Raw genomic sequence first — 25069 nt, forward strand, 5'->3', positions numbered from 1 at the left:
CCCCCCCCCTGCCACCCACACAAGGCCTTTGTGGCAATTTCAATAACATCCAGACTGATGACTTCAGAACAGCCACTGGAGCTGTGGAAGATTCAGCTTCTGCTTTTGGCAACTCATGGAAAACTAGAGCCAGCTGTTTTGAGGTTGATGACAGCTTTGAAGATCCTTGTTCAAACAGCGTGGATAAAGGTAGCAGGCTTTTCATCCCTGGATTATCAGTGCTAAATAATTTTCATATGACAGATAACCAAAAAAGCTTTAGAAATGTCATAAACATCAAAAGCTGATGCCTGGAGGCTATTACTAGAGAGAATTGGGTTTTGCAGGTCTTTAAAGTGACAGCTTTGCTTTTAAAACAAAAAGACTGCACTGCTGGAGAAAGAGCCAACACCTTCTTCACTGATGACTTGAAAAGCACACACAGCATCAATAATAATTTAGGTTTAAGGCAGAGCATACTTGGTTTCAATACTTGGGCAAGACCTTCCTCCCATCTAGATTGAGACAGCTGTGCTGAAGTCAAAAGGAATGAGTTATCAACAGTACTGAATTCAGCAAGCATTGTACTGTACTAGGTGCGCTGTCTGGTTTCTCACTTTGACGAGGTTTGGATATGTATAGGATTCAGACTGTGCTCTCCTCAGACTGTACTCTCCTAGGTATTGCCACATGTAATTAAAGCTGCAGCTCATAGCCACACAGTTCACTAATTGTTACATGCTTGATGTTACTGCTTGACTATAAAGAATTGCCTGACTGTAAAGAATTAGGAAAGTTTGATGGAAAAACGATGAAAATGGGGAGTTTTTGCAGATGTTCTGCAAATCCAGCCACAGTAATAATGTTAGTACTTGGAAAGTGAAACCTTTCCTTTAGGGACATGGCTGGTCACCCATCCAACTATGCTTATCACCTTGATATGTTAATGCCCCGTATTTCTTTCTGGCATTATCTGAACACTTCAGGCCATTCTAGTTCTAATCTGATAAGAATATCAATTCAGATAGTAATGTGGTTTAGGTGACTATGAACAATCATATTTTTTCCTACTTCAGAAAAATTTGCCCAGCATTGGTGTGCACTTCTGTCTAATACAAGCAGTGTGTTTGCTGCCTGCCATACTGTTGTAGACCCTTCTGTGTACATCAAGGTAAGGCACTGGTCTAAATGGGTGGTTTAATCCAGTTCAGAGACTGATCTGCCATGAAGATCTGGCCTAGGGGAGTGAACTAGGTTACAGTAATGCCTGTTTGCAAAGAATTTCACTGATGCTGATAAGAAAAATAACAAAAAGAGAGTTTATGCAAGATACAATGGGCCTTTTTGGCTGAAGCCCTGAGAATATTAAATGACTGCCACCACTGACAGTTCTGTTGCATGATCCAGAAGAAAAATAGGGAAAAATGGGCTAACTGTTCTTGAAAACTGTTCACTCTTTGAAAAGCCAGATCAGTGTTTCTGTGTGGAATTGAACTGATAGTTTTTTCAGCCACTCTGACTTGGTTTAAAATTCATGTCTAAGGGAAGAATATATACTGTATTTACATTGTTTATATCCCATTTATTAATGTGGAGTCATGTTAGTCTCCTCATATTTAGAATGCCCACAAGTACTCTTATTGTACAGGTTTTTGATTTATTGTACAGATTTTTGCCTAAAATTTAATATGTCTTCAGGTACCTTAAAAAATATGGCTTCTGCTTTACCTCTCCTGAGTTTCCCTCAGAAAATATGTCTGCTTGAGAATTCATGTTAATTATAAGTAAAATAGGAATTTGCATTTTCAGTTAAGGAAAAGTAATAACCAGTTTCTTGTGGATATGTGTGTTACTCCTGCTGATCTCATCAGATTTTAAACCATGATTCATGGAAGCATTTTCCATGACATCAGTAATGGCAGGAGAAGTCATCATCTATTCAGTGTGATGCTACTGCTCTTGAGTGACAGGCTGTATCTGGGTTCTTCTGTCCAGCCACTCAATTAAAAGAACTTGAGCTTTAAATCCCCTTTATACTTACCTAGTTCTGTAGATGTCTTTACATATGACTCCCTATTAAATCACCTTCTGTTATGCACCTGTCATTCAATTGGGTGTATCTTATCTACACACTAGATGGATACACAAGTGCCAATCATCGCTGTGCAATATTTTCAGTTCTGCATATTTTCAGATGACATATTTTGACATGTACTAGATTGTACATCTTCATGAGAGGCTGGTGCAGACATTTCTTAGTGCTTTTAATGAACTAAAGGTGTCCTTATCATTCTTACTATTAATCTATTCATGGGTGTTAGACATAATGTTATTGCAGATACATGCCAGTAATTAATTTCATTTCTCAAGTTTATATAATATTCCATTACCATACAATTTCTATTAGTGATATTACAAATTAAGCTTTACTGGTAATAATACCTTTGCAAAAATATATTAGTTGACTACTTTTTGAATTGCTATATGTTTCCCTGTTTGTTATGTGAGCTGCACATAATAATACCCATGTCCTTTTCTGTCCCCTAGAAATGTATGTATGACACATGTAACGCTGACAAGAGTGAAGTTGCACTGTGTAGTGTGCTTTCTACTTACTCCAGAGACTGTGCTGCAGCAGGCGTGTTCCTTAAGGGCTGGAGGCAGGACATCTGTGGTATGCATCCTAAAATACCTTGACTCAGTATGGCCAAGTACAAGGTCCTGCACATGGGTCGGGGCAATACCATGCACAGACACAGGCTGGGTGGAGAATGGATTGAGAGCAGCCCCAGGGAGAAGGACTTAGGGGTGTTGGCTGATGAGAAGTTTAACATGAGCTGGCGAAGTGTGCTCGCAGTCCAGAAAGCCGACAATATCCTGGGCTGCATCAAAAGAACCATGGCCAGCAGGTCAAAGGAAGTGATTCTGCCCCTTTACTCTGCTCTCATGAGACGCCATCTGGAGTCCAGCTCCATCCAGCTCTGGGGCCCCCAACATAAGAAGGACATGGAACTGTTGGAGCAAGCCCAGAGGAGGGCCACAAAGAGGATCAGAGGGCTGAAACACCTCTCCTATGAGGGGAGGCTCAGAGAGTTGGGGTTGTTCAGCCTGGAGAAGAGAAGACTCCAGGGACACCTTATAGCAGCCTTCCAGTACTTCCAGGGGGCCTATAGAAAGGGTGGAGATGGACTCTTTGTCAGGGAGTGTCATGATAGGACAAGGGGTAAAGGTTTTTAACTGAAAGAGGGTAGATTTAGATTAGGTATCTGGAAGAAATTCTTTCCTGTGAGGGTGGTGAGACACTGGAACAGGCTGCCCACAGAAGTTGTAGATGCCCCATCCCTGGAAGTGTTTAAGGCCAGGCTGAATGGGGCTTTGAGTAACCTGGTCTAGTGGAAGGTGCCCCTGCCTTTGGCAGGGTAGTTGGAGCGAGGCAATCTTTCAGGTTCCTTCCAACTCTAACAATTCTATGATTCTATGATATGGGGGAACAGCTTCAGGAGAGCCCAGTTTGTGGCAGTAAGTATCTTTTATGCTTAGTCATCAAGTTAGTGAGTCCTTGAAAAAGAAAATATGCATATATTCTATAAAAAAATTCTGTCTGCCAAAATCAGTTCACATCCACTTCATACTCTCATAATTCATGTTCCTTGTGTAAAATATTAGGTGAATTCAGTACTCAGAGAAGCAAAAGAGTATAAAATATATTAATCAAATCACAACAAGGAGTTTCAATTAGGTAAGTTTTGAACACATGGGCCTCCCCATGTATTTTAATTCTGATACCATTTTTGCAGTTTGTCTCAGCCCTCTCAGACATTGTCCATACAAATGGTATCACTCTCATGAACTGTATTTTTCTATCTTACAGTAAGATAGTAAAGGTTTTTAATCAAAATATTTTGGTGATATCTGAGAATGTGAAAGTGTTTAAAAGAATTTTCAGCTCAGGACTATCTAACAAATGAATAAAAGTTTCTTGGACATGCACATTGTCACTAAATCCTAGGTTCAGAGTCCACATACGTATATATCTTTCTTTGGCACTGCCAGAATTTATTATGAGATGGTATCAGAGCTGAGAATAAAATTCACAAGCCCCAGCTTCTGAATTTTACTTCAACATTTCCATTTTTCCTTTGATGATCAGATAGTTCAGGTGAGATTTGCCTATGTCAACATGAAAACAGATATATGGATTTCTTGACTAATAACGTATCTGAATGAACATATATAGGAAACATAACAACAATTATTTTTATGCAGCTGGGATATTTAATATGGACAAACAATGTAACTGGTATGGTGCTGTGTCAAAGGCATGTAAGATTGCAGTAAGAACAATTTAACAAACTTGTTCTGAAATAATTCAAAGGGAACACGGTATAGTCCACAGCAAATTATCCTAGAATCATGCAGGTTTATGTCCTAGACACAGTCCCTGTTTATTGAAAGCTTTGTTATTGACATAGAATTAATGACACTTTTTATGACAAAAGCGAGACTGGTTTGCAGCACGGGTTAGACTGAAATCTGTGGACTCATGGTAAGGTAGGTAATATTTACTCAAACAGTGCAGTAACCTTGGGGAAAAAATGCTAATGGCTTAATCAGCACATTCATTTTAGGCCTTATTTAAGAAGAAATATAATCTTTCGGGAACATGCCTGTGATAAGATTGAAGGTTGCGCTATTCATGAGTGAAAGAATAAATGGGCCAGAACAGTCAGTCTCAGTGGTCTGTCCCATTGCGGGGGTTGAAAAGGCTTCTTGCAGCTCCTGCAGCTCTGTCCAGCTGTGCCAGGCTGCAGGCAGCATCCAAGGCTGGTTATAACCAAGGCAGGTTATATCCTAAGGAGATGTCTACATTGCAGTCAGTAGAGTGCATGAAATAAGTAAACCCTACTAGCTAACTGTTGGCAGTGCATGTATGTGACGCAATCTTTAGTGGAAGCATGAAACATTACTGGAGTTACTGGTTACCCAGAAGACCACTGGGATTAGTAGCCTCTGCTAAGTCATGGCACTGTTTTTTTAGCACTCGTTGTGCAAGCTAACTTGAAGCTATCATTGGTATGCTCATGTTCTCTGCACTCATGCCTCCTAGTTGTAATGTATGTAATCTCAGATTACAAATCTGTGACCATGAGTTCTATAATCAAATAACCTTTTTCTTACCAGATCTCATTTTACCAAAATTGATCTTTTCCTCTATGGAAAAATTAAAGGGAGAAAGTAAACATATTATTTTATTACATTCATAGCTAACAATTGAGACATCCATTCAGGTAAATCTGACATAACCACATTCTCAACATCTTTACTAATACCTTTCTTATTTTGCCTATTTTGATTTACCAATACCAGTTGCTGCATCTTCATAACATGCCTATAAAGATGGAGAATATAGCCTGCCCAATTTATACATGGGGTATCGTGTCTGCTCCAGATAAGACCAGGAAGCCAATTGTTTTTTGTTGGTGGAGGTGGTGGTTTTGAACGTGTACACGAACCTAGCATACTACCTAATCTAAGAAAGTGTACTATGGTCATGGACTGAAAAGCCATGCAGGGTTTAAGCATGGAATCTACTGCTGATATGATGATAACATTGTTGCAAAGTTGATTAGCACAATTGCCCACGAACAACTCCCCTGTACCTTCCAGTACACCTGTGTGTATCTGAAAAACAATTGTGGAGTTAAATCTGCAGATGGGTTAGAAAGAGGTCCAAGATGACTAGATCCCCAGTTCTTGTTGAGTTTCAGAGGAATCTGGCTGCCAGACTTTCTTGAAAACCACAGCCTTAATGTGGGTGGTATTTCCTGTCAAAATTTTATGTCATCCCTATGGATCAGTACAGCAGATTTTATGGCAGAGTTTTGAAGGTGCTGTTTCTTGGTAGCCTGTGAAAATTAACCAGCATTTCACTGTCTTACGGAGTCAACTGAGCTCTTTAAATTTTGGTATTTAACTGTTTGGTCCACCAAGACATCTTAGAAACTGTTTTTTATCATTCCCCCAGAGGATGACAGCAAGAGTTTTCCTCAAGACATCTATAAGAATTCAAACACGCTTTCTTTGGTAGTATCAAATGATTAGCAGAGTTACTTGGCACTGCCCATTTAACATCAAAATTTACCCCTTACAAAATATGCTGTTTTCTTAAATTATTCCCAGCCAAAGAAACCATCAGTAAAAGAGAGAAAATAAATTTTTAACTACAAAGACTAGTCAGAAGTTATTTGTTTCAGTTCTTGGTGTAAGATAGAAATGTAAATTGTACAAATTACAAAATTATACTCACTCCCTTATTCATTCAAGATATACCCTGCTGAGTATTTCAGTATTCAGTGTCACGTACTTTAGGCTGCGAGCAGACTTCCCCCATACAAGGGGGAGAGACAAGAGAGACAAGGTCCTCTAGTTTGAAAAAAGCTCATTTATGGCTCCCAGTGTGCAGAAAGCTGCATTAGCAGTATGAGCAGTATGATTGCACAGAGAAGACCATACATCCATTTTATTTCTTTTTAAAAGATCCCTCTGAGGAGTGTCCTGAGACTATGGTTTATAACTATAGCGTGAAGTACTGTAACCAGTCTTGCCGCTCGCTGGATGAACCTGACCCACTGTGTAAAGTTCAGATCGCTCCTATGGAGGGCTGTGGTTGCCCTGAAGGGACGTACCTCAATGACGAGGAGGAATGTGTAACTCCAGATGACTGTCCCTGCTACTACAAAGGCAAGATTGTTCAGCCTGGAAACTCCTTCCAAGAGGACAAACTGATGTGGTAAGCTGCTCCATGATGCAAACGCTGCATACCTGGGGGACGCCAGGGCTCACTGGGGAAGTCCCTGCTCTAATCCCTGAATGGTGTCATTTTACCGTAAGGAATAATGACAAATTTCTCCTAGATTGTACCAAAGCAAATATTCCCCTGGCAGGAAGTGCAGCAGCAACAAAGGTTAAGATCCTATATTCCTGCTAGCAAACAAGATCTTGAAAACCTGTTAAGTAGAGTAATGTTTGCAATCTATCTCTATGCAAAGTTCCTTGTTGTGTAAAAAATATCCGTATACCGTGGGAGCAAGGTTTCTAGAAGACAGGGGGCTTGGGGAAGTTTCTGGCTTTGAAATGAAAAAGTGAAGATAGTGCAACACACTATCCTGCAGACTATTTAAAAAATAAAAATGGTCCTGGAAAAAAAAAAAAAAAACAATCACAAAATCTCAGTTTTCAAACTGAGGTTTTTAAAAGGAGAGAGAGAGAAAAATCTTGGGGAAAATACTAAAAATAACATATTTAATTTGCATCTGCAGTGAAAAGCAATTGTAATTTTCTCATTTTCAACCAGATCAGGACAGCAATGCAAATGAACACCAGGGGAACGCTGTTTTATTCAAACAATTTATTTGTATCTCTCGATGTCTAGATATTCTTTCTCTCTGTCTCTTCCAATGCCTGTATTTTTTTCCTGAGAATTCTAGACTATTTTGTAAATACAGATTCATTTAGTAATTTAAGAGGTCTCTTATTTAAGATAGCATTGGTTTCATCTCACGCAGTAAAAAATAGAGGCTTAGGAAAAACTTGATTTAGGGAAAACACAGTAAATCAGTGGCAGATGAAGGAACAGTATTTAAGAGCTGGGTATCTTGATATTCCTTCTGGGGATGGTAATTCATGTCTGTGGACCTGATAGTTGCACCAAATATTCATTTTGATAGGAAGTTGTTATTTGTGTGTCTAGTGAAGCTTTGTAGTGCCTTTCTAGTGAGAGGGAAATGTGCAAAGAGCTGATGTGTTTCATTTTATGGAATCTCTTTAGCAAATGCATTCAAGGAAGATTAGACTGCATTGGAGAAACTGTCCTGGTAAAAGGTGAGATTTTGTTAAATAATAGCATTATGGTGTCAGCTAGTATTTATAATGTTTTTTCTGTGTTATTTCTTACTTTCTGTAACATTTTAGTGTTCTGCACATTTTTGCCTTCTCCCTGAAATATGCTGGTTATTGATAATAGTTGTCTTTGTAAAAATGTCACCAGACTTGCTGAATTCTTTAAAAGATGAGGATATTTCCCAAAGCTTAGAAGTTATCTGCCTCGTCCTCCCTGAACTGTTGGTGGGCAGAAGCAGAAGCTAAAAGAAACTGTAAATGAAAAACACATGCTGCCCTCTGAAATGCTGTACTCTGTTTTACAATTGCTGATGACAATCTTATTGCTTTCACTAAATTACTTTACTAAAATATTTTCTTCCTCCTATAGATTGCCCAGCTCCTATGTATTACTTCAACTGCAGCTCTGCGGGTCCCGGTGCAATTGGATCAGAGTGTCAGAAAAGTTGTAAGACGCAGGACATGCACTGTGTAAGGACTTCACCTCCTAGCAGGAACATGGGACAGCATGATTATGCATGTATGATTGTCCTTAACAAACGCTGACAGTAACGTGTTACGCTGTTCACAGACCAACAATTGGTAACATAGCAGCTATAACTACCAATGCAGCTGTGATACTTGTAGTTTGATTGTCACTAACTTACAGTTAGGGGATTTTAAAATAATACAAAAGTTTGGCATCCAGAGCTTGCACTTCTGTGCATTAACGAATTGCTTTGTGTTGTATCTTTATATACGCAGTATGACACGGAATGTGTTTCTGGCTGCATGTGTCCCGATGGGCTGGTATTGGATGGCAGTGGAGGATGTATTCCCAAAGATCAATGCCCATGTGTCCATGGAGGACACTTTTATAAACCTGGGGAAACCATCAAAGTGGATTGCAACACGTGGTATGTTATACCAGGAAGCCTTGTTTTCTAACAAAAGCCTTGTTTTATAACAAATTTATAAAAAAAAATCTACAACAAAATTTTCAGTGCATAGTGGGCCCATGAGGCAGGATGTATTTTGAAGCCTTCCTCTTCATCATTACAGCCATCAGGCTTCTAGTAAAAATAAAAGGGGAAACATTCTATGATTCTCTGGTTTCCTCTCTGCAACAAAGTGCACGAACCTGCACTTAGGGAGAACAACTGTCAAATGATTTCCATCCTTTTCTGCAACCTGCTTCCACACCAGCTTTAGACCAACCTCATCCAGGTTGGTCTAAAGCTGGCCATTCTACAAGGGGGAATTGAGTCTGTGTCTGTTGGGCACAGCTGAACCCCAGAAAAGGATTAAATTTAGAGGAGAGAGGGAATCGCAATGATCTTCCAGTGATTTGCAGTGCTTCCAGGTGTGTAGCTCTCAAATAAGATAAACGAATGCTCGAGCTGCTCCAATTGGTACAACTCTGGTGTAGACTTCACTGTTATTACTGATTATGGTGGGTAAAACACTTTGAATCCTTACCCATCGTTTAGACTGTAGAGCCCTGCCAAGAGTTGTGCAGCAAATAAGAGCCAGAAAACCTCTGGTCTGATCACCACTAGTACAAGCAATCAAGTTTAACATGTGAAGCCAAACCCTGATAAGCAGCTGTTGATATCACAGAAGCCATTAAAAGGTTTTGTTGCACTGAGGGCTTTGTTTTCTTATGAGAACAGGACACACATGGGAAAAAAAAATGCTGTCTCTGTGTCAAGGGTATAACAACTAAAATTTTACATCTATGGTCCCCCTCAACTGGAGATAAAGTTTGTCAAGGTGTGGTGGATTAACCTGGGCTGGATGCCAGGTCCCCACCAAGCTGCTCTATCACTCACTGCCTCAGCAGGACACAGTAGGGGAGAAAATAAGATGGAAAAAACTTGTGGGTCAAGATAAAGGCAGTTTAATAAGGCAAAAGCAAAGGCCATGTGTTGGGGCACAGGAAAACAAAAGATTTATTCTCTACTTCCCATCAGCAGGTGATGTCCAGCCGCTTCACAGGAAGTAGGATTTCAGTACATGGATTGCTCCAGAAGACAGATGTTGTAGTAACGAATGTGCCTCCCCTCGCCCTCCTCTCCCCTTTCCCTTAGCTTTTATTGCTGAGCAGATGTTGTATGGTATGGAATATCTCTTTGGTCAGTTTGGGTCAGTTGTCCTGGCTATGTCCCTGTCCAAGATCTTGCCCACCCACAGAGAGCTGGTGAAGGGGCAATGTTGAAGAGACAGCCTTGATGCTGTGTAAGCACTGCTCAGCAGTAGCCAAAGCGCTGGTGTGTTATCAACACCTTTCTAGGTATCAATAAAGAAGCACAGCACTATGGGGGCTGTATAGGGAAAATTTACTCCACCTCAGCCAGACCCAATACACAAGGGAAGACGGAGACAATATTGATTCACACCACTGTAGTCAGGAACAGAACTGACCACATGGTACCTCACATTAACATTTGAAAACGGTCAAAATGTTCAGTTCTTCACCTTGAGTTTACCTCCTAAATCCCCACTGTCTGCTGCCAGGCCTTAATGATTTAAAAGATATTTGAAGGATAAAGTAGAATAAAAATAGACAAAGTTCAAATGTGTCTTGTTAGTAAACATGAACTTTCTGATTAGTAAACCTTCTCATGGCATGGTCTCAGAACAGGTGAGAGGGTAAACCTGCAAGAGTGAGAGATGATTGCTTTCTTTGAAGTACTGCAAAAGACATAACTTTGAATTACTCTTCCCCTGTTTATGGTTAAGGAAAAAACACACTTCATACAAAGATTGTGATTCTTTGCATTTCTCCTCCCAGCACCTGTAACAAAAGGCAGTGGAACTGCACAGACAATCCCTGTAAGGGAACCTGCACTGTGTATGGGAATGGGCATTACATGAGCTTTGATGGGGAGAAGTTTGATTTCCTGGGAGACTGTGACTATATCCTAGCTCAGGTATCATTTTTTTTCACTTTCCTACCCATATGCATTTCACAGCTTACACTGTAGAGTTCAGTCTGAGTAACTAAAGGGCTGTCCCATGCAAAGCACTCAACGCTGATGAGCAGAGCCTACTGCCCTCCTCTTGTACCTAGGGCAGATACAGTCAGATTTTCCCTATAACAGCAAAACAATTAATCCCCATAAATGACACAAGAGGGCGCTCTGTGATCCTAAACGAATAACTCCTGGGCTGGACAGCCTTTTCCTGGTGTAATTCCAGCATCTGCAAGTGAAAGGAATCGATGTGTTGAAAAGCTAAGTGTTTCTCTCAGCCATCCAAGACGGACAGTATTTTTGCTGTGACAGAAGCACGTAGAGGTTAAAGTGCGAGTCTCATGTATGTGACTTAGTGAGACATTTTGTCATCCCCGAATTACAGACTGTTTTGCTAATTTTAACAAAAAATATTTTTACCATTTTGGCTGTGCTGGACTGGTGCTGTGAAAACTCATCTGTTCCCTTAGCTTTCCTCTTGGAAATTCCTGGCCAAGTATGAACCTGCCACCAGGTCAGCTGCCACCAAATTCTTATGAAATGCCCAGAGTTTTGGTGAATAAAAAAGTGACAAAATAGCATAAGTCAGATTACAGTGTCATTCATTTAGAGGTCCTGAAAATGTTTAAGACTAGTCTAGTTGCCTGAAAAGATCTAATACAATCTTATCTATTTTCCTAAGGATTTTTGCCCCAATAACATGGATGCGGGCACCTTCCGAATTGTAATTCAGAACAACGCCTGTGGGAAGTCACTCGCCATCTGCTCCCTAAAGATCACACTGATTTTTGAGGTTTGTCTATAATTGTTTATAATTGAGGAGCAATAATCTTGATTTTGTAGCAGTTAGTGTAGTATCCCCTTATATACCGACTCAATTGCTGCTAGACAGTACCTGTGGAAGTCAAACGGCCAGAAAGCAGAGGTAGGCAAGCTGGGAAAGTTTTAAGTGATTGGTGTTAACAGCTCTGGACACTTGTGAAGGTGAGGGGGTAGATGCAGGGAGTCAACAGCACTCTATGTATGCGCATGTGTGTGTGAGTATTTGCACCTATGATGTTAGTGGTATAAGCGCGATGGTAAAGTTTTCAGAGTAGCATGTTTCTGTAACATGGTTTGAGCACAACACATATGTAACTACAGAGAGAAGAGTTTCCTCCCTTCAGCTCAGGCTGAGCATTTCCCCAAAGTGTACACAAAAGCGATTTCTCCCATAGAGGGGGGTGAGAGGGATGCAGAAACAAAGCAGCATGACAAAGGGTGTTCTAGCATGCCCAATTGCCTGTGCACTCAGCAGCTGCTATGCCGGCAGAATAGATTTACTCTAAAATGAGGACAATCTATGCTTACAGCCCAGAAAGCCAACCATATCATGGGCTGCATCAAAAGAAGTGTGGCCAGCAAGTCGAGGGAGGTGATTCTAGTCTAGTCTAGTTTAGTCTATTCTATTCTATTCTTCTATTCTATTCTATTCTATTCTATTCTATTCTATTCTATTCTATTCTATTCTATTCTACTCTGTTCCATTCCATTCCACTCCACTCTGTTCTGTTCTGTTCTCTTCTGTTCTGTTCTATTTTGCCCCCCTACTTCGCTCTTATGAACTGTGTCCAGCTCTGAGTCCCCTAACATTAGGAGGACATGGACCTGTTGGAGCAAGTCCAGATGGAGCAAGTCCAGAGGAAGGCCATGGAGATGATCAGAGGGCTGGAACACCTCTCCTATGAAAACAGGCTGAGAGAGCTGGGGTTGTTCAGCCTGGAGAAGAGAAGACTCCAGGGAAACCTGGAACTTTCCAGTACTTAAAGGGGGCCCACAGGAAAGATGGGGAGGGACTCTTTATCAGGGATTGTTGTGATAGGAAGAGGGTAACAGTTTTAAACTGAGAGAGGGTAGATTTAGATTAGACATGAGGAAGAAATTCTTTACCGTGAGGGTGGTGAGACACTGGAATGGGTTGCCCAGAGAAGTTGTGGATGCCCCATCCCTGGAGGTGTTTAAGGCCAGGTTGGATGGGGTTTGAGTAGCCTGGTCTAGTGGAAGGTGTCCCTGCCCATGGCAGGGTAGTTGAAACTAGATGATCTCTAAGGTCCCTTCCAACCCAAACCATTCTATGATTCTATGAATTTCTGTGGCCATGAGGTAAGATTTGTCATGCAAGGGTAGAGGTTTCCCATTGAGCTCAGTCGGTCTTCTCTGTGGCTCACATGTCTAGGGACAGACCAAGATGCAGTGGGAAGACTACAGAAAAATAAGATGAAGGACAAGAGGCAGAGTATCAGTGCTGTTACACTAAGTTTTCTATTTGATTTCCTTCCATGTAATGTATCTGTTCCTTGTAGAGCAGTGAAATCAGGCTCTTGGAAGGAAGAATTCAGGAGATAGCCACTGATCCAGGAGCTAAGAAGAATTACAAAGTGGATCTCAGAGGAGGTTATATTGTGATTGAAACAAACAAAGGGATGAATTTCATGTGGGACCAGAAGACTACTGTTGTTGTTCACGTGGCACCATCTTTCCAAGTAGGTATAGGATGGACTGAGAATTATGATACCAAACTCTAAGTTACACATCCAGAACTGGAGCCCCAGTTTGAAAAGCAGGGCTTGGAAAAGTGTTCAGTTCAGTCGACAAAAAGAAGCAAGCAGGCCATGTCTTGTGTTTTAGTACATTGTTTAGCCAGTATGAAACACTCCAGAATAATTGGAGCTAGAATTAGCTAGCTAGACTAACACAGTGATCTTGTCACTTGAAGTCCAGCTTTTTCTAAGTTGCATTTTGATGGCTGTTTAGAAATTTGCAGCTATTTGGCCTTGGCCAGTTTGATAGTTTATTTCTGTCATACAGTGGGCTGCACTCAAAATAACCAAACCATTTACTGTGCCTAATCAAATTACCCAGGGAAAAGTCTGTGGCCTTTGTGGGGACTTTGATGGCCGCTCAAGGAATGACTTCACAACCAGAGGGCAGTCCGTAGAGATGAGCATCCAGGAGTTTGGAAACAGCTGGAAAATAACAAGCACCTGCTCAAATATAAACAGGACGGACCTGTGTGCCGATCAGCCTTTCAAGTCTGTCCTGGGACAGAAGCACTGCAGCATCATTAAGAGTAACATCTTCGAAGCCTGTCACAGTAAGGTAATCCTGTTCCCTCATCCTCAGTAGTTTCACACGAGGTATTTGTTGCTATTGTGCAGCACATTTGCAAACAAATTTTTACTATTAAACGCTATTACACAGCATCCTCAAGTACAAAGGCTTCCTTTCTCAAAACCTCACTTTAGAGCTATGCCAGTTGAATCCTGTTGCACAGTATGAGGAAACAGCAGTGCCTGTTTTGAGCAACTGAACACAAAGAGGATAATAGTTGGCCACCAGAAGTAAAAAGTTAGGTATCAATTTATAAAATCTAGATATAAGTTAGCGTAGGACTCTTTGTATGGGGATCCTTGGGAAAGTTCATTCAAATTACCTCAAAAGATTATTTGGTTTATTTTAGACACAAATTGAATTAATCTAAACAGAAACAAGGCTACTAATTCCTAATGAGAATGTCTGTACAAAACTTCAGTGCAGTTTAATAAGTCATTTTAAAAGCCAGCTTGGCTTTATTTCCTTGGTTAGCCCATATTGGCACAGGTTAAAACACAAGGGACATGAAGTTCAGTGGAAATAGGATTTCCTTTTATACTAACTTAATCACTATCTCTCTGTTAGGCAGTGCACACACTATGTAGTTGTGCTAACCCAAAGCAAGGTAGTTCAGCCCTGCAGAAATTACACTGGAAAGACATTTTGAGTGTACATGCCAGTATTACACACATGAGAATGAGAAGATTTAGAGTCCATTTCTACCAGGCAGGTGAAAATAGAAAACTACCTGTTGTAAAATATCATACCTCCTTCATGACAATCCCAGTCAGTCACAGACTCAGCCTGGTTCTGCCAAAGAAACTGCCAGTGGATGGCAGGAGCTCAGAGCCCTTTGTCTCATTGAAACACCATACAGCAGGTACATCTGTGGTAACAGATCTGTTGGTATTTTGATAGGTCAACCCAATACCGTATTATGAATCTTGTATTTCTGACTTCTGTGGCTGTGACAGTGTGGGAGACTGTGAGTGCTTTTGTACCTCAGTTGCTGCCTATTCAAGAAGCTGTAGCAGAGCTGGTGTCTGTATTGACTGGAGAACACCTGCCATTTGCCGTAAGTATTGCACTGAAAATGCACACAGAAAAGCAGTGCTTCATGTGCTCAGTTACATGGGAGATCAAGGAGAGCAGAATTCTGACATCACTGTGCATGCGTGACTTAGCAAGCTTGTGTTTACAAGATTTAGAAAATAACCCCTGCCCAGTGTCTGAGACTTGGAGTTTTTTTATTTTTCTGTTCCAGCTGTGTTCTGTGATTATTACAATCCACCTGACAAACATGAGTGGTTCTATAAACCCTGTGGAGCCCCTTGTCTAAAGACCTGCAGGAACCCACAAGGGAAATGTGGGAACTTGCTGTACAGTTTGGAAGGTAATTCTTGCTTGAGTTTGATGCAGTTTATGGGAGTTGAAGCTATTAGTCTGGTTTTAAATGTCTTAAGCATCAAGGTTGCTGAAAGGCTATCTCATTTGCCCCAGAAACTCATTGACCATTCCTCTTGTGGGCTAATTCCCTGTATAATGGTGCCATTCATAGCAAAATTTGCCTGTTGTCTTTAAATTTGGGGAGAGATAAAAGGTCATTCAGTCTAAATTTGCAAAGAAGAATTGTCTGTCAGCAGACTTGATTAAAACTTTTGGGAGAGGGGGGAAAAGAGGATGTGGAAAAATAGTTGCTAGCATAAAGCACATTCATACTGGAATCACGTTTATTTTGGGATAAAATCTGCATCTGATAGAGGTATTTGTGTGTTTTCCCTGGATCTATGTAAAGCAGACTAAGAATGCTTTGTTTACCTTAACATTCCAGGCTGTTACCCAGAGTGTAGTCCTGACAAGCCGTATTTTGATGAGGAGAGCAGGGAGTGCGTCTCCCTCCCCAACTGCACTTCATGGTAGGTCAGTTGATGGTGAGAGAGGTAGAATAGGACTGGAAAGGATAAGCTGGGCAATGTTTGGCTTATGTTCATAGGCAGTGGCAATTATTAAATCCTTAAGGAGTGGGCTTTTATGTAAAAGTAGTTACCGTTGCAGACATTGTTATTCCACATACTGATTCAAGTCAATAAAACAAGCCTTCTCCTTTTCTGTTTACCTTCAGCGATCCTGAGGAGAAACTATGTACTGAAGACTCCAAAGGTAACTTTTTACCTCCCTCACCATTCATTGAGTGATGATGATAGGACTGAAACAACCCAGCATCATGTATTACTGCAGGTGTATTGGTAATAGGACTCCAGCTAGCTAGGTCAACAGGTGATGCACTGCAGCACAGATATACTTTGATAAGCAAAACACGGCCTTTGACCTGAAGAACTGTCTAGAGGATAATCATAGGGAGGAAGGAGAGAGGTATGATATGTGGGATTCATCTCATCCAGGTAAATACCACTTCTCCACATTTACACTTCCCTTGGTAGTCAGTGAAGACAGAACACAGTCTGAAGCAGACCATTCATGGTATCTGTTTTAACAAGCACTTTTAGAACAGGCCAAATCTTGTAGAGATGCTGTTTCCTCTCCACTAATTTCATAATAAGCCTAGACAGCTAGCTTATGAGAGACACGTTTGTGTTGCTAAAGGACACACTTGCTTAAGGTATGGTATCTGTTCATTTCCACATCCCAAAATGCAGGCTGACCCAGTAGAAAACACATCTTCAGTTTTGCAGATTTTGTTACAGTAATAGATATATTCCCTTGGGTTCCTGAATGTACAATCTCCAAAGCCTGGAGGGCTTCTCATATATTTAAATGAAATTGTTTATGACGGCATGTTCCTCATTAGTGGATGGAAATGGCTGTGCAACACCTTCTGAGCCAGTGTTTTATCACTCAGCAAGGCGGTAATCCCAGTTGCATCCCCTGTCAAGAGGGAATGCACCTGTGCTCCATGCTGGGTAAGGACAGTGCCAGTTCTGATGCTTTCACCAGCCAGTAATTCCTCTATGCAAGCTAACTCCAAGAAACACCAGCAACAACAAAAATCCAACCCACTTTAAATAAATGAAGTAGACTCCTAGTGCAACTTCTCGAGTAGAAACTAAGTTTTTCAGCCAGGTAATTAATGTTTAATGATATGAGCTACAGAAGGGAAATCCAGAGTTTGGTTTGCTTCTCATTTGTATGTATATTACAAGTATCCCCTATTACCGCAGCATTTGCTCTTTTGGTGTCTTAGATTGCCTTTGCTGCTACAATGGGAAGACCTACACCTTAAATGAAACTGTATACAGCCAAGTATATGGGACTGAATGTGGTGATGCTGTCTGCGGCCCTAATGGAGAGATCATTAAAACACTCATCCCTTGCAGAACACCATCCACAGCAGCACAAGGTACTAGATTTATAAGAGTGTTGGCGGTGTTTTTATGAAAGTCTGTAATGGTAGTAAGATTCCTTCATCTTGGAAAAAGACCCCTACTGCATGTCTAGGATAAGTGAAGAATTTAAGGCAGTTGAAGAAGGTTCAGGAATGAAGGGTCAGAGCTTATGGGTTTCATGGTGGGGACCAAAAGTGTAGTTTTTATAGATTCTTACTGTCAATGGGCGAAAGAGAGAACAGAGACATTTGGCCATTTTTCAGTACAGCTTTTACAATGACCTTGGGCATACCACAGTTGACACTGGTGTTGTTAGTCTCAATATTTCATACTTCTAAACCTTTTTTTCTCCTTGTCATCACCTATATCACATCAAGATTCTTATTGTACTGTTTTCTGCATTGGAATAAGTCAGTCTCAAATGGGTCACTGGAGCAAGAAAATAAAGCTGCTTGGTGGTTTACTCGCTTCCCAAAAGAGAAGTTGCAGGGTGAAGGAGATGCAAATGAACAGAAAATAAGAAGTAAAAAGAAATAAAGAAAAGGTGGAATTTTGCCACATGATTATAGCAAAGAAAAATAAATGGCTAAAAACTGTGTACTATCCTTGTAGCAAATTGTACAAAGTGGACAAGGAAAATTAAAAGGTAGCTTCTCTACTCAAGTGAGTGGAAGGGCTAAAGACTTGATGGTGAGGCTGTGTGTTTGGTATTTACTAAATGTGTTAACAAGTGGTATAAGAATTATCATGGGGAAATAGGTAGGAAAGGAAAGACTATTGAAAGCAAAGTGTAGGTGCCATAGCAAAATGTCTAAATAATCTGTCTGTATTTAAACCAACAGCTTCTTCACAACAAGGCATTAAAAGCCAAAATGGAGTGCCACTGGAAATCACCTCTCCAAAGTCAGGTGAAGTCCTGCAGGATTAGAAAGTTCAAAGAAACCTTAAAATGGCGTCGATAAGCAACATTTAAGGGTGGTTTATTGTATTCTATATAGAAAAAGTAACTACAAGGAGGCATGTGTGTCTATTATTCTAGTAGCATACAGTGTAATAGAGTATATGTAAATACAGAGAAGGTGGATTTAGTGTGTATATGTAAAGAATGGGGTGGGGGTATAAAAAATATTATTTTTTCCTCTTTTTGTGGTTGTAGAGAATGTAATAGATGCCATAGGGGTTGAAAGTAGAGCAGCAGAGGATTTGAATATTAATTGATTTCATTTCCTGCAGAACCACGTACGCAACCTGTAATGTCTGCACCTCCATCATCAATGGTAGCCACTCCCTGCTTCTGCAATGACAATGGACAATTGATACAAATGGGTGAGAAACCAAGCAATTTTTTTTTCTGTACCATTGATGTGGGAAGATGTACTGTTAGATAAAGATGCTTCAGCAAGTGCTCATTCAGCCTGCTGCGGTTACACATTACCACAAGTTGCTACATCTTTGAACTGTAACTAAGACCTTTGGAACTACAACATATCCTATAACTTTGTTCTGGTTTGGATATCCCTTGTGTAAGGAAGCTTATACCAGATGCTAACTTTAGTGGACTCCAGCACAAACCCTGAATCTCAAACTGCTTAACATGGGCTTGTAATACACAGTCTTATTCCAAAAGCAGAGGGAAGACTTTTATTCATCTCTTGGTAGCTCTTGAACCATCTATCTCCTGCTCTTTGTGAAGACCAGATGCACTCAGTGATGTATTCAGTATTCTCTCCTCTTGTACTCATTTTCAATTCCTGCTAATGTACTTAGGAGCAGAATTCCAGATTAGCCACCTGTGGCCCTCCCTCAGCCTTTGCCATTTGGATGAACTGAGCTCTGATTCAGTCGCTGAATTCAAGGAGTTGCAGACAGGCAGTCGCACCTGAACATGGCCATCTGGTAAAGGCAGACCCAGCTAGTTAAATGCAGGGCTGAGCATGTGGCTGATCTGTGATGCATAGGCCTTGAGACTTACAAGTTTCAAGCGCAGTCCAGTGCTAACAGTCGGGTTTTGGCCTTTCAGGAGAAAATGTTTCTCTGCCAGTGAATATATCAGGTCATTGTGCTTACTCCATTTGCAATTCATCGTGTCAGATTGAACTAATTTGGGCAGAGTGTAAAATTGGCCATACGGAGGCCCACAAGATCTGTGATCCAGGCTCCAAAGCCTGTCCACCAACATCTGCTCCCAGTGCAACAAGCCAAGTTCCTGCTTCCACGAGGACTCCTGTGAGCGATTGTCTTGAGCTCATTCCCCCCAGAAAGGTGAGAGACTTGAAAGAAGATGTGTTTCTTCAGCTACAGCATTGCCTGCAGCCAAGAATTGGTTTTGGTAACCATCGCTACAGTTGGACTGTAGGTGTGGCAGAATTAGATTATTTAGAAGTACACCAGAAGACCCCAAATAAATGAGTGAATAAGTTGAAGATTATTCTGTTCACCTGAAACATCTAAATGATTGCATGTAGGCAGAGCTACCTAAGGTGAACAAAGGCTGGGAAACCACATCTGGCAGTGTCCCATCATCATAATTGGTCAGGAACTTAATATTGAGTCCTATAAAAATGTGGTAGAAAAGAAGTAGATATCAAGGCTCTGTCGATTGCGATATGTTCCACATTGCCTTGTTTCCTGAGAAAGAGTAGTTAGCAAATAACACCATGCTAGACAATTGATTGAATGGAGCATAGTTGCTGTGTGTGATTTTAAAGATTTTGTTATATTACTTTGCTATGTGCCTCCCCTCTCCTTTTTCAATCCATCAACAGTTTAATGAAACATGGAACTTTGGAAACTGCCAGATTGCCACTTGCCTGGGAGAAGGAAACAATATTAAACTGTCCAGCATGACTTGCCCTCCTCAGCAACTGAAACTCTGTGTCAATGGTTTCCCATTCATGAAACACTATGATGAAACTGGTTGCTGTGAAGTCTTTGAGTGCCAGTGTAAGTACTGTGGCAGAGGAATTCCTGAAATTTATGTTATGTTCAGCTGGCCCTCAAGAAAGATAAGCCTATGTGGTCACCATCTGTATTACATTCATATTAATTCAGTAGCATGTAATAGAGCAGAAGTCCCATTTAAGACATAGGCTGTTAAGAGCAGATAAGAGTGTCCTTGCAAGGCTAATTTTTCTTTGTCAAACTGTTTATTTCAGCTCTCACTGAGAGTGTGTAAAATACTTAAAACCAGCTTTTACTTACAGGAAGCTCAGAAGCCAAACTTGAAGTCTGTCACTCTGTCTTCCAGGTATTTGCAGTGGATGGGGAAATGAACATTATGTGACTTTTGATGGAACATATTACCATTTTAAAGAAAACTGCACCTATGTGCTTGTGAAGTCAATTCAGCCTGATTCTCACAACTTCTGGATTCACATAGACAACTACTACTGTGGTGCCATTGATGGAGCAATTTGTTCAATGTCCCTTCTTATTTTTCACTCCAATTCTGTTGTTATTCTGACACAAGCAATGGAACATGGAAAAGAAACAAACTTGGTAAAGTATCATGTCAAAATGAATTCTCAATATTATTTTGTTTTAGTTATATTACTGTACTGCCAAATAACCTGTCACGAAAGAGGGTGAAGGTTGTAAAAAATGGAACAGGTAGGAAATGCAATTACTTTGCTTTCTCTCTCTTTTCTACTTTGTGCCAACAAAAATTCGTAATATTCTAAAAACTTGGGAAATAATTATCACATGATTGAAAGTTGTTTTTTTTCTTCCTGACATGAGTATTCAAATATAAATGACAACATATTATAAAGGAGCCATAGACAACTGCTTAAATGACTGTCCTTTACAGACTTCATTTGGTGCATCTGAGGACTGAAGTTGTGCTGCTCTATTTTCCAGTTGCACAAACTGCACACCTTAATAAACAGAAGGATTTCCATTAGAGATATTTTGTTTCTCTTCTTTTTAGATTTTGTTTAATGATAAGAAAGTTATTCCAGACGTTTCCAAGAATGGTATCAGGATAACCAGTTCTGGCCTTTACGTCATAGTTGAAATACCTGAATTAGAAATTTATGTCTCCTACAGCCGACTTGCATTTTACATAAAACTCCCTTTTGGAAAGTTTTATAACAATACCATGGGACTGTGTGGTGAGTGTCCTCATCAGCTGACAGTAATGAATGTAATGAATTTTCCTCCTTCTTTCTCTCATCCCCTTATAAACATCTCTAAATGCTTGCAACTCCACTGATTTCTATTTCTCACAACTTTTAACAAATTTATCTCTACTTGATGGAAAGACACTGTCAGGAGGCAAAGTTTTAAGTCACTTCCTTTCATTCTGTTCACATGCTGGTGGATGGAGATAGGCTCTTTCTAAGCCTCTTAGTCAGATCTACTCAATACGGGAATGTATGAAATCTGGAGAGTCCTGTGCTAGACAGAGCCATCTCAGTTGCTTTAGCCACCAAGAGAAATGCATCAACCAACACACCAGCTCTGGTTTTCATCAGTAACTGCCAAACTATTTCCTTCTGTTGCCTTTTCTTCCTACAAGCAGTTCTTGTGAAGTCATCCAGGACCCCATGCGTTGTTACCTTCCCACAAGGAGAACTTCCCTCCAGGCTTTCTCTAAAAGAAGCTTCATCAACATAACTGTCCTTGAACTGCCACTTTTCTTTTATATTGCTACCAGGAACCTGCACCAACCAGAAGTCTGATGATGCTATGAAGAGGAATGGTGAGGTTATAGAGTCCTTCAAAGACATGGCATTAGACTGGAAAGTCCCAGATCCTACCAACAGATACTGTAATCCAGGTGTCTCAGAACCAGCTGAGATTGACTATCATCAGCATTGTGAGCCTTCCAATCTGTGTAAAATCATCTGGTAAGACAACTCCCAAAAGTGCCGGAAAACTAAGTCCACAAGATAATTTTGTGCTTCACTACATGATTTGGGTGAACTGCATATAGGACTTGATGAAAATATGAAGTCTAGCATACCTTGCAAAACTGAGCAGTGAACTGATGTGTGAATGTTTCTGAGTTTGGCAGATATTTTTCAGCTGCATCATGAAACTCCCTTAATACTGTCTGCTGCTTGTCACTCCCTCTACCTGTCAGTTCTGAAGAAGTCAGCCAGGAGCTAGCTATAATTCAGTATCTGAAAGCTCTGGACATAAAGGAACACAGTCAGATTATAGCAAGCCAATGTGTGTGTCTGTTTTTAAAATAATCTTGTGGTTTAAAACAGGATTGTCAAACATGCTGGCATTGAAATTCCAGCATATAGAATTATAGCCATGAGCTGTGCAGGAGACTTCTTTGCAGGTATCAGTCAAACATAAAATTACTTCCTTTCAAAGCATTGTAAAGAATGGGATGTAAAACTCATCCTTAATTAAGCTGTGTGGGTGTATTGCCCATCAGAGCAATTTGTAGTTGTATCTTTACCTTGAGGCTTTCCTGGGTGAGGACGGGTTTGGTTCTGAGTTGAATTCTTCCTTGGAAGTAGCCCAAGGAAGTGAAATGCCGTGTCTGCCTTCTTGCTTTGTTAAGGAACCTGACCGAGTGCCACGGCGTCGTCCCCCCCCAGCCCTACTATGAGGCGTGTGTGGCCAGCGGGTGCTCAAAACAGCACCTGAGCACTGAGTGCCAGAGCATGCAGACGTACGCAGCCTTGTGCGGGCTCCATGGGGTGTGCACGGACTGGAGGAGGCAGGCGAATGGGCAGTGCGGTAAGCTGTGGAAAGACCTACTGGTGGTGAAATGACTCCAGTCTGTTCTTCCCTCACCTACACGCCTATTAGTGTTCCACCACATCAGAAGGCTTCAATCTTTCCCGAGCTGCTCTGGACCTGAGAAAATGCAGGAACAAATAAAAAATGTTGTTCCAGTCCAGAACTGGTGCAAAACAAGTGGGAAACAGGCCCATAGCCTCTCCCGAGCAGCTCAGCTGAGGAGCCCTGTGCATTACCTAGAGCTTCCTCACTAGATGGCAACACAGCTTCTCTCTGTGTGCTTTGCCCTGCTCAGGGGTACTCAGTGATTCAGGGGTAAGCGCGACTAGTACTGTCGCAAGTACCTTGCTGAATCCACTGATCCCCTCTTGCTGAAGCTGCAGGGACCCCCTCCCTGGTCAGGAGCCTGGGCTGTGCGGACCCGTGGGTTGGGCTGTGTTAGCGTGTGCGGTTAGTCCGTTGTGCATTGAAACGTACGCATGGGTACACAGCTTTCTAACCTGTGTCTTGTAATGCTCCACAGAGGCCAGCTGTGCTCAGGGCCAGGTATACAAGCCATGCGGGGAAGCAAAAAGAAACACTTGCTTCAGCAGGTGGGTCATTACCTAAGGCACTTTTTAAGTCCTTAGCCTGAAAATTGTCGGGGAAGGCTGGAAGTTCATATTCCCCTGGGATTTAGGTGTCTGATTGCCCTGGGGCACATTTATGCTTCTCATTTGTTCCTGTTTATATTCTAATTGTGCAGAGAGGTCATTATGGACACCTTTCCCTCCCAAAATAACACACCAGTGTTTGTTGAGGGATGCTACTGTCCTGATGGAAAAATTCTGCTGAATGATCATGACGGTGTTTGTGTCTCTGTCTGTGGTAAGAAATAATGTAAATAGTGGGATGTGAAGCAGGGATAAGACCCTGACTGGACGTGCACATTAAGGGGGGTGTTCTGGGTACAAAGCAGATGGGGGAGACCTTGATACTGACCCTTTCTAGTTAGGCTGGAAATGTTTTCGGTTGACAGTTTCTGCCTGCTCTTATGCAGAAAGTGCAACTTCCAAAAGAACGAAGAGGAGGATCTTCAAGATGTTTTGTGTACACAATCTGTGACTTTGTGCTCTGGATCTCTCTTTACAGCTGTTTGTCACATTTCAAGACCTATGTTCTATTCCTGTCCTCCTGCTTCTGTTGTTTTCCCTGGTTCAGTTATCATTAAAGGAATCTGTAATTAATTTTATAGGTTGCGCTGCAAAAGATGGATCAGTGAAACAGGTAAGAAAAAGGAAAATACTGTCTTTATACTATAGCTGGGTGCTGTGACCTCCTGTAAAAATGACTGCATTAGTTTCTTCTTTTAATTCTAAGCTTAAATACCAGTGAATTGGAATGACATTGGGGAAAAAAAACAAACCAGCAGATTTTAACTCCAAAGCTTTATTAATCATTTGAGGTACAGAAACAGAAACAGCCATTTGTGGAAATCATTGTTTCCTGCTAGAACTACCAGGCTTCCCTTCTGGAAACAGGTAAACCTGCAAAGGAAGGTGGCACATGATAGCATCTTTTCTTACTGTTTCCTTCTCCTCCCTCTGGGATTTGAACTCTGATTTTCCTACATAATAAGCTAGGGCAACCCAGCCCTACACTTTCGTGCAGCAGGCATTCATTAATACAATGCTTCTACTTTTTGCTCTCCAAACTACTATGCCTATTGTGTTCACAGCCTAGAGAGTCTTGGGAGCATGACTGTCAATACTGTGCTTGCGATGAAGCAACCTTGAATATCTCTTGCTTCCCCCGCCCTTGTGCTAAATCTCCACCTATCAACTGCAATAAAGAGGGCTTTGTACGCAAAATAAAACCACGTCTGGATGACCCATGCTGCACAGAGACAGTCTGTGGTGAGTAGATAATTCAGATGTCATAACGGTGCATCATTGCCTTTAGCAGCAATCCTCAAGTGAGATCTGGTACCCCACAGGTACCAGACTCAAGTAAACACACTGGAGTGGTCATTTCTTCCATCTGCATGCCAGGAGCTCTTGCTATCAGAAGAGACCTCCT

General features: G+C 41.1%; 1 protein-coding gene across 2 annotated transcripts in view; it reads left to right on the forward strand.

Annotated features, from left to right (window-relative positions):
• The window catches only part of LOC104291613 (mucin-5B), a 46500-nt gene that overhangs the window by 14050 nt on the left and 7381 nt on the right, over positions 1–25069 (forward strand). For both annotated transcript variants that reach the window (XM_009890867.1, XM_009890866.1), the window contains 27 exons: positions 25–189; positions 1056–1150; positions 2527–2653; positions 6517–6769; positions 7808–7860; positions 8249–8349; positions 8623–8774; positions 10652–10790; positions 11515–11625; positions 13175–13354; positions 13734–13970; positions 14883–15039; positions 15229–15357; positions 15796–15880; positions 16087–16124; positions 17167–17322; positions 18542–18634; positions 19329–19570; positions 20074–20251; positions 20556–20806; positions 21237–21420; positions 21966–22158; positions 22830–23008; positions 23535–23604; positions 23757–23878; positions 24246–24277; positions 24729–24906. In XM_009890867.1, coding sequence (XP_009889169.1) covers positions 25–189; positions 1056–1150; positions 2527–2653; positions 6517–6769; positions 7808–7860; positions 8249–8349; positions 8623–8774; positions 10652–10790; positions 11515–11625; positions 13175–13354; positions 13734–13970; positions 14883–15039; positions 15229–15357; positions 15796–15880; positions 16087–16124; positions 17167–17322; positions 18542–18634; positions 19329–19570; positions 20074–20251; positions 20556–20806; positions 21237–21420; positions 21966–22158; positions 22830–23008; positions 23535–23604; positions 23757–23878; positions 24246–24277; positions 24729–24906 — 3900 coding nt within the window. The remainder of the gene's footprint in view (positions 1–24; positions 190–1055; positions 1151–2526; positions 2654–6516; positions 6770–7807; positions 7861–8248; positions 8350–8622; positions 8775–10651; positions 10791–11514; positions 11626–13174; positions 13355–13733; positions 13971–14882; positions 15040–15228; positions 15358–15795; positions 15881–16086; positions 16125–17166; positions 17323–18541; positions 18635–19328; positions 19571–20073; positions 20252–20555; positions 20807–21236; positions 21421–21965; positions 22159–22829; positions 23009–23534; positions 23605–23756; positions 23879–24245; positions 24278–24728; positions 24907–25069) is intronic.

Source organism: Charadrius vociferus, unplaced genomic scaffold (genome assembly GCF_000708025.1).
Source record: "Charadrius vociferus isolate BGI_N301 unplaced genomic scaffold, ASM70802v2 scaffold448, whole genome shotgun sequence".
NCBI lineage: Eukaryota > Metazoa > Chordata > Aves > Charadriiformes > Charadriidae > Charadrius > Charadrius vociferus.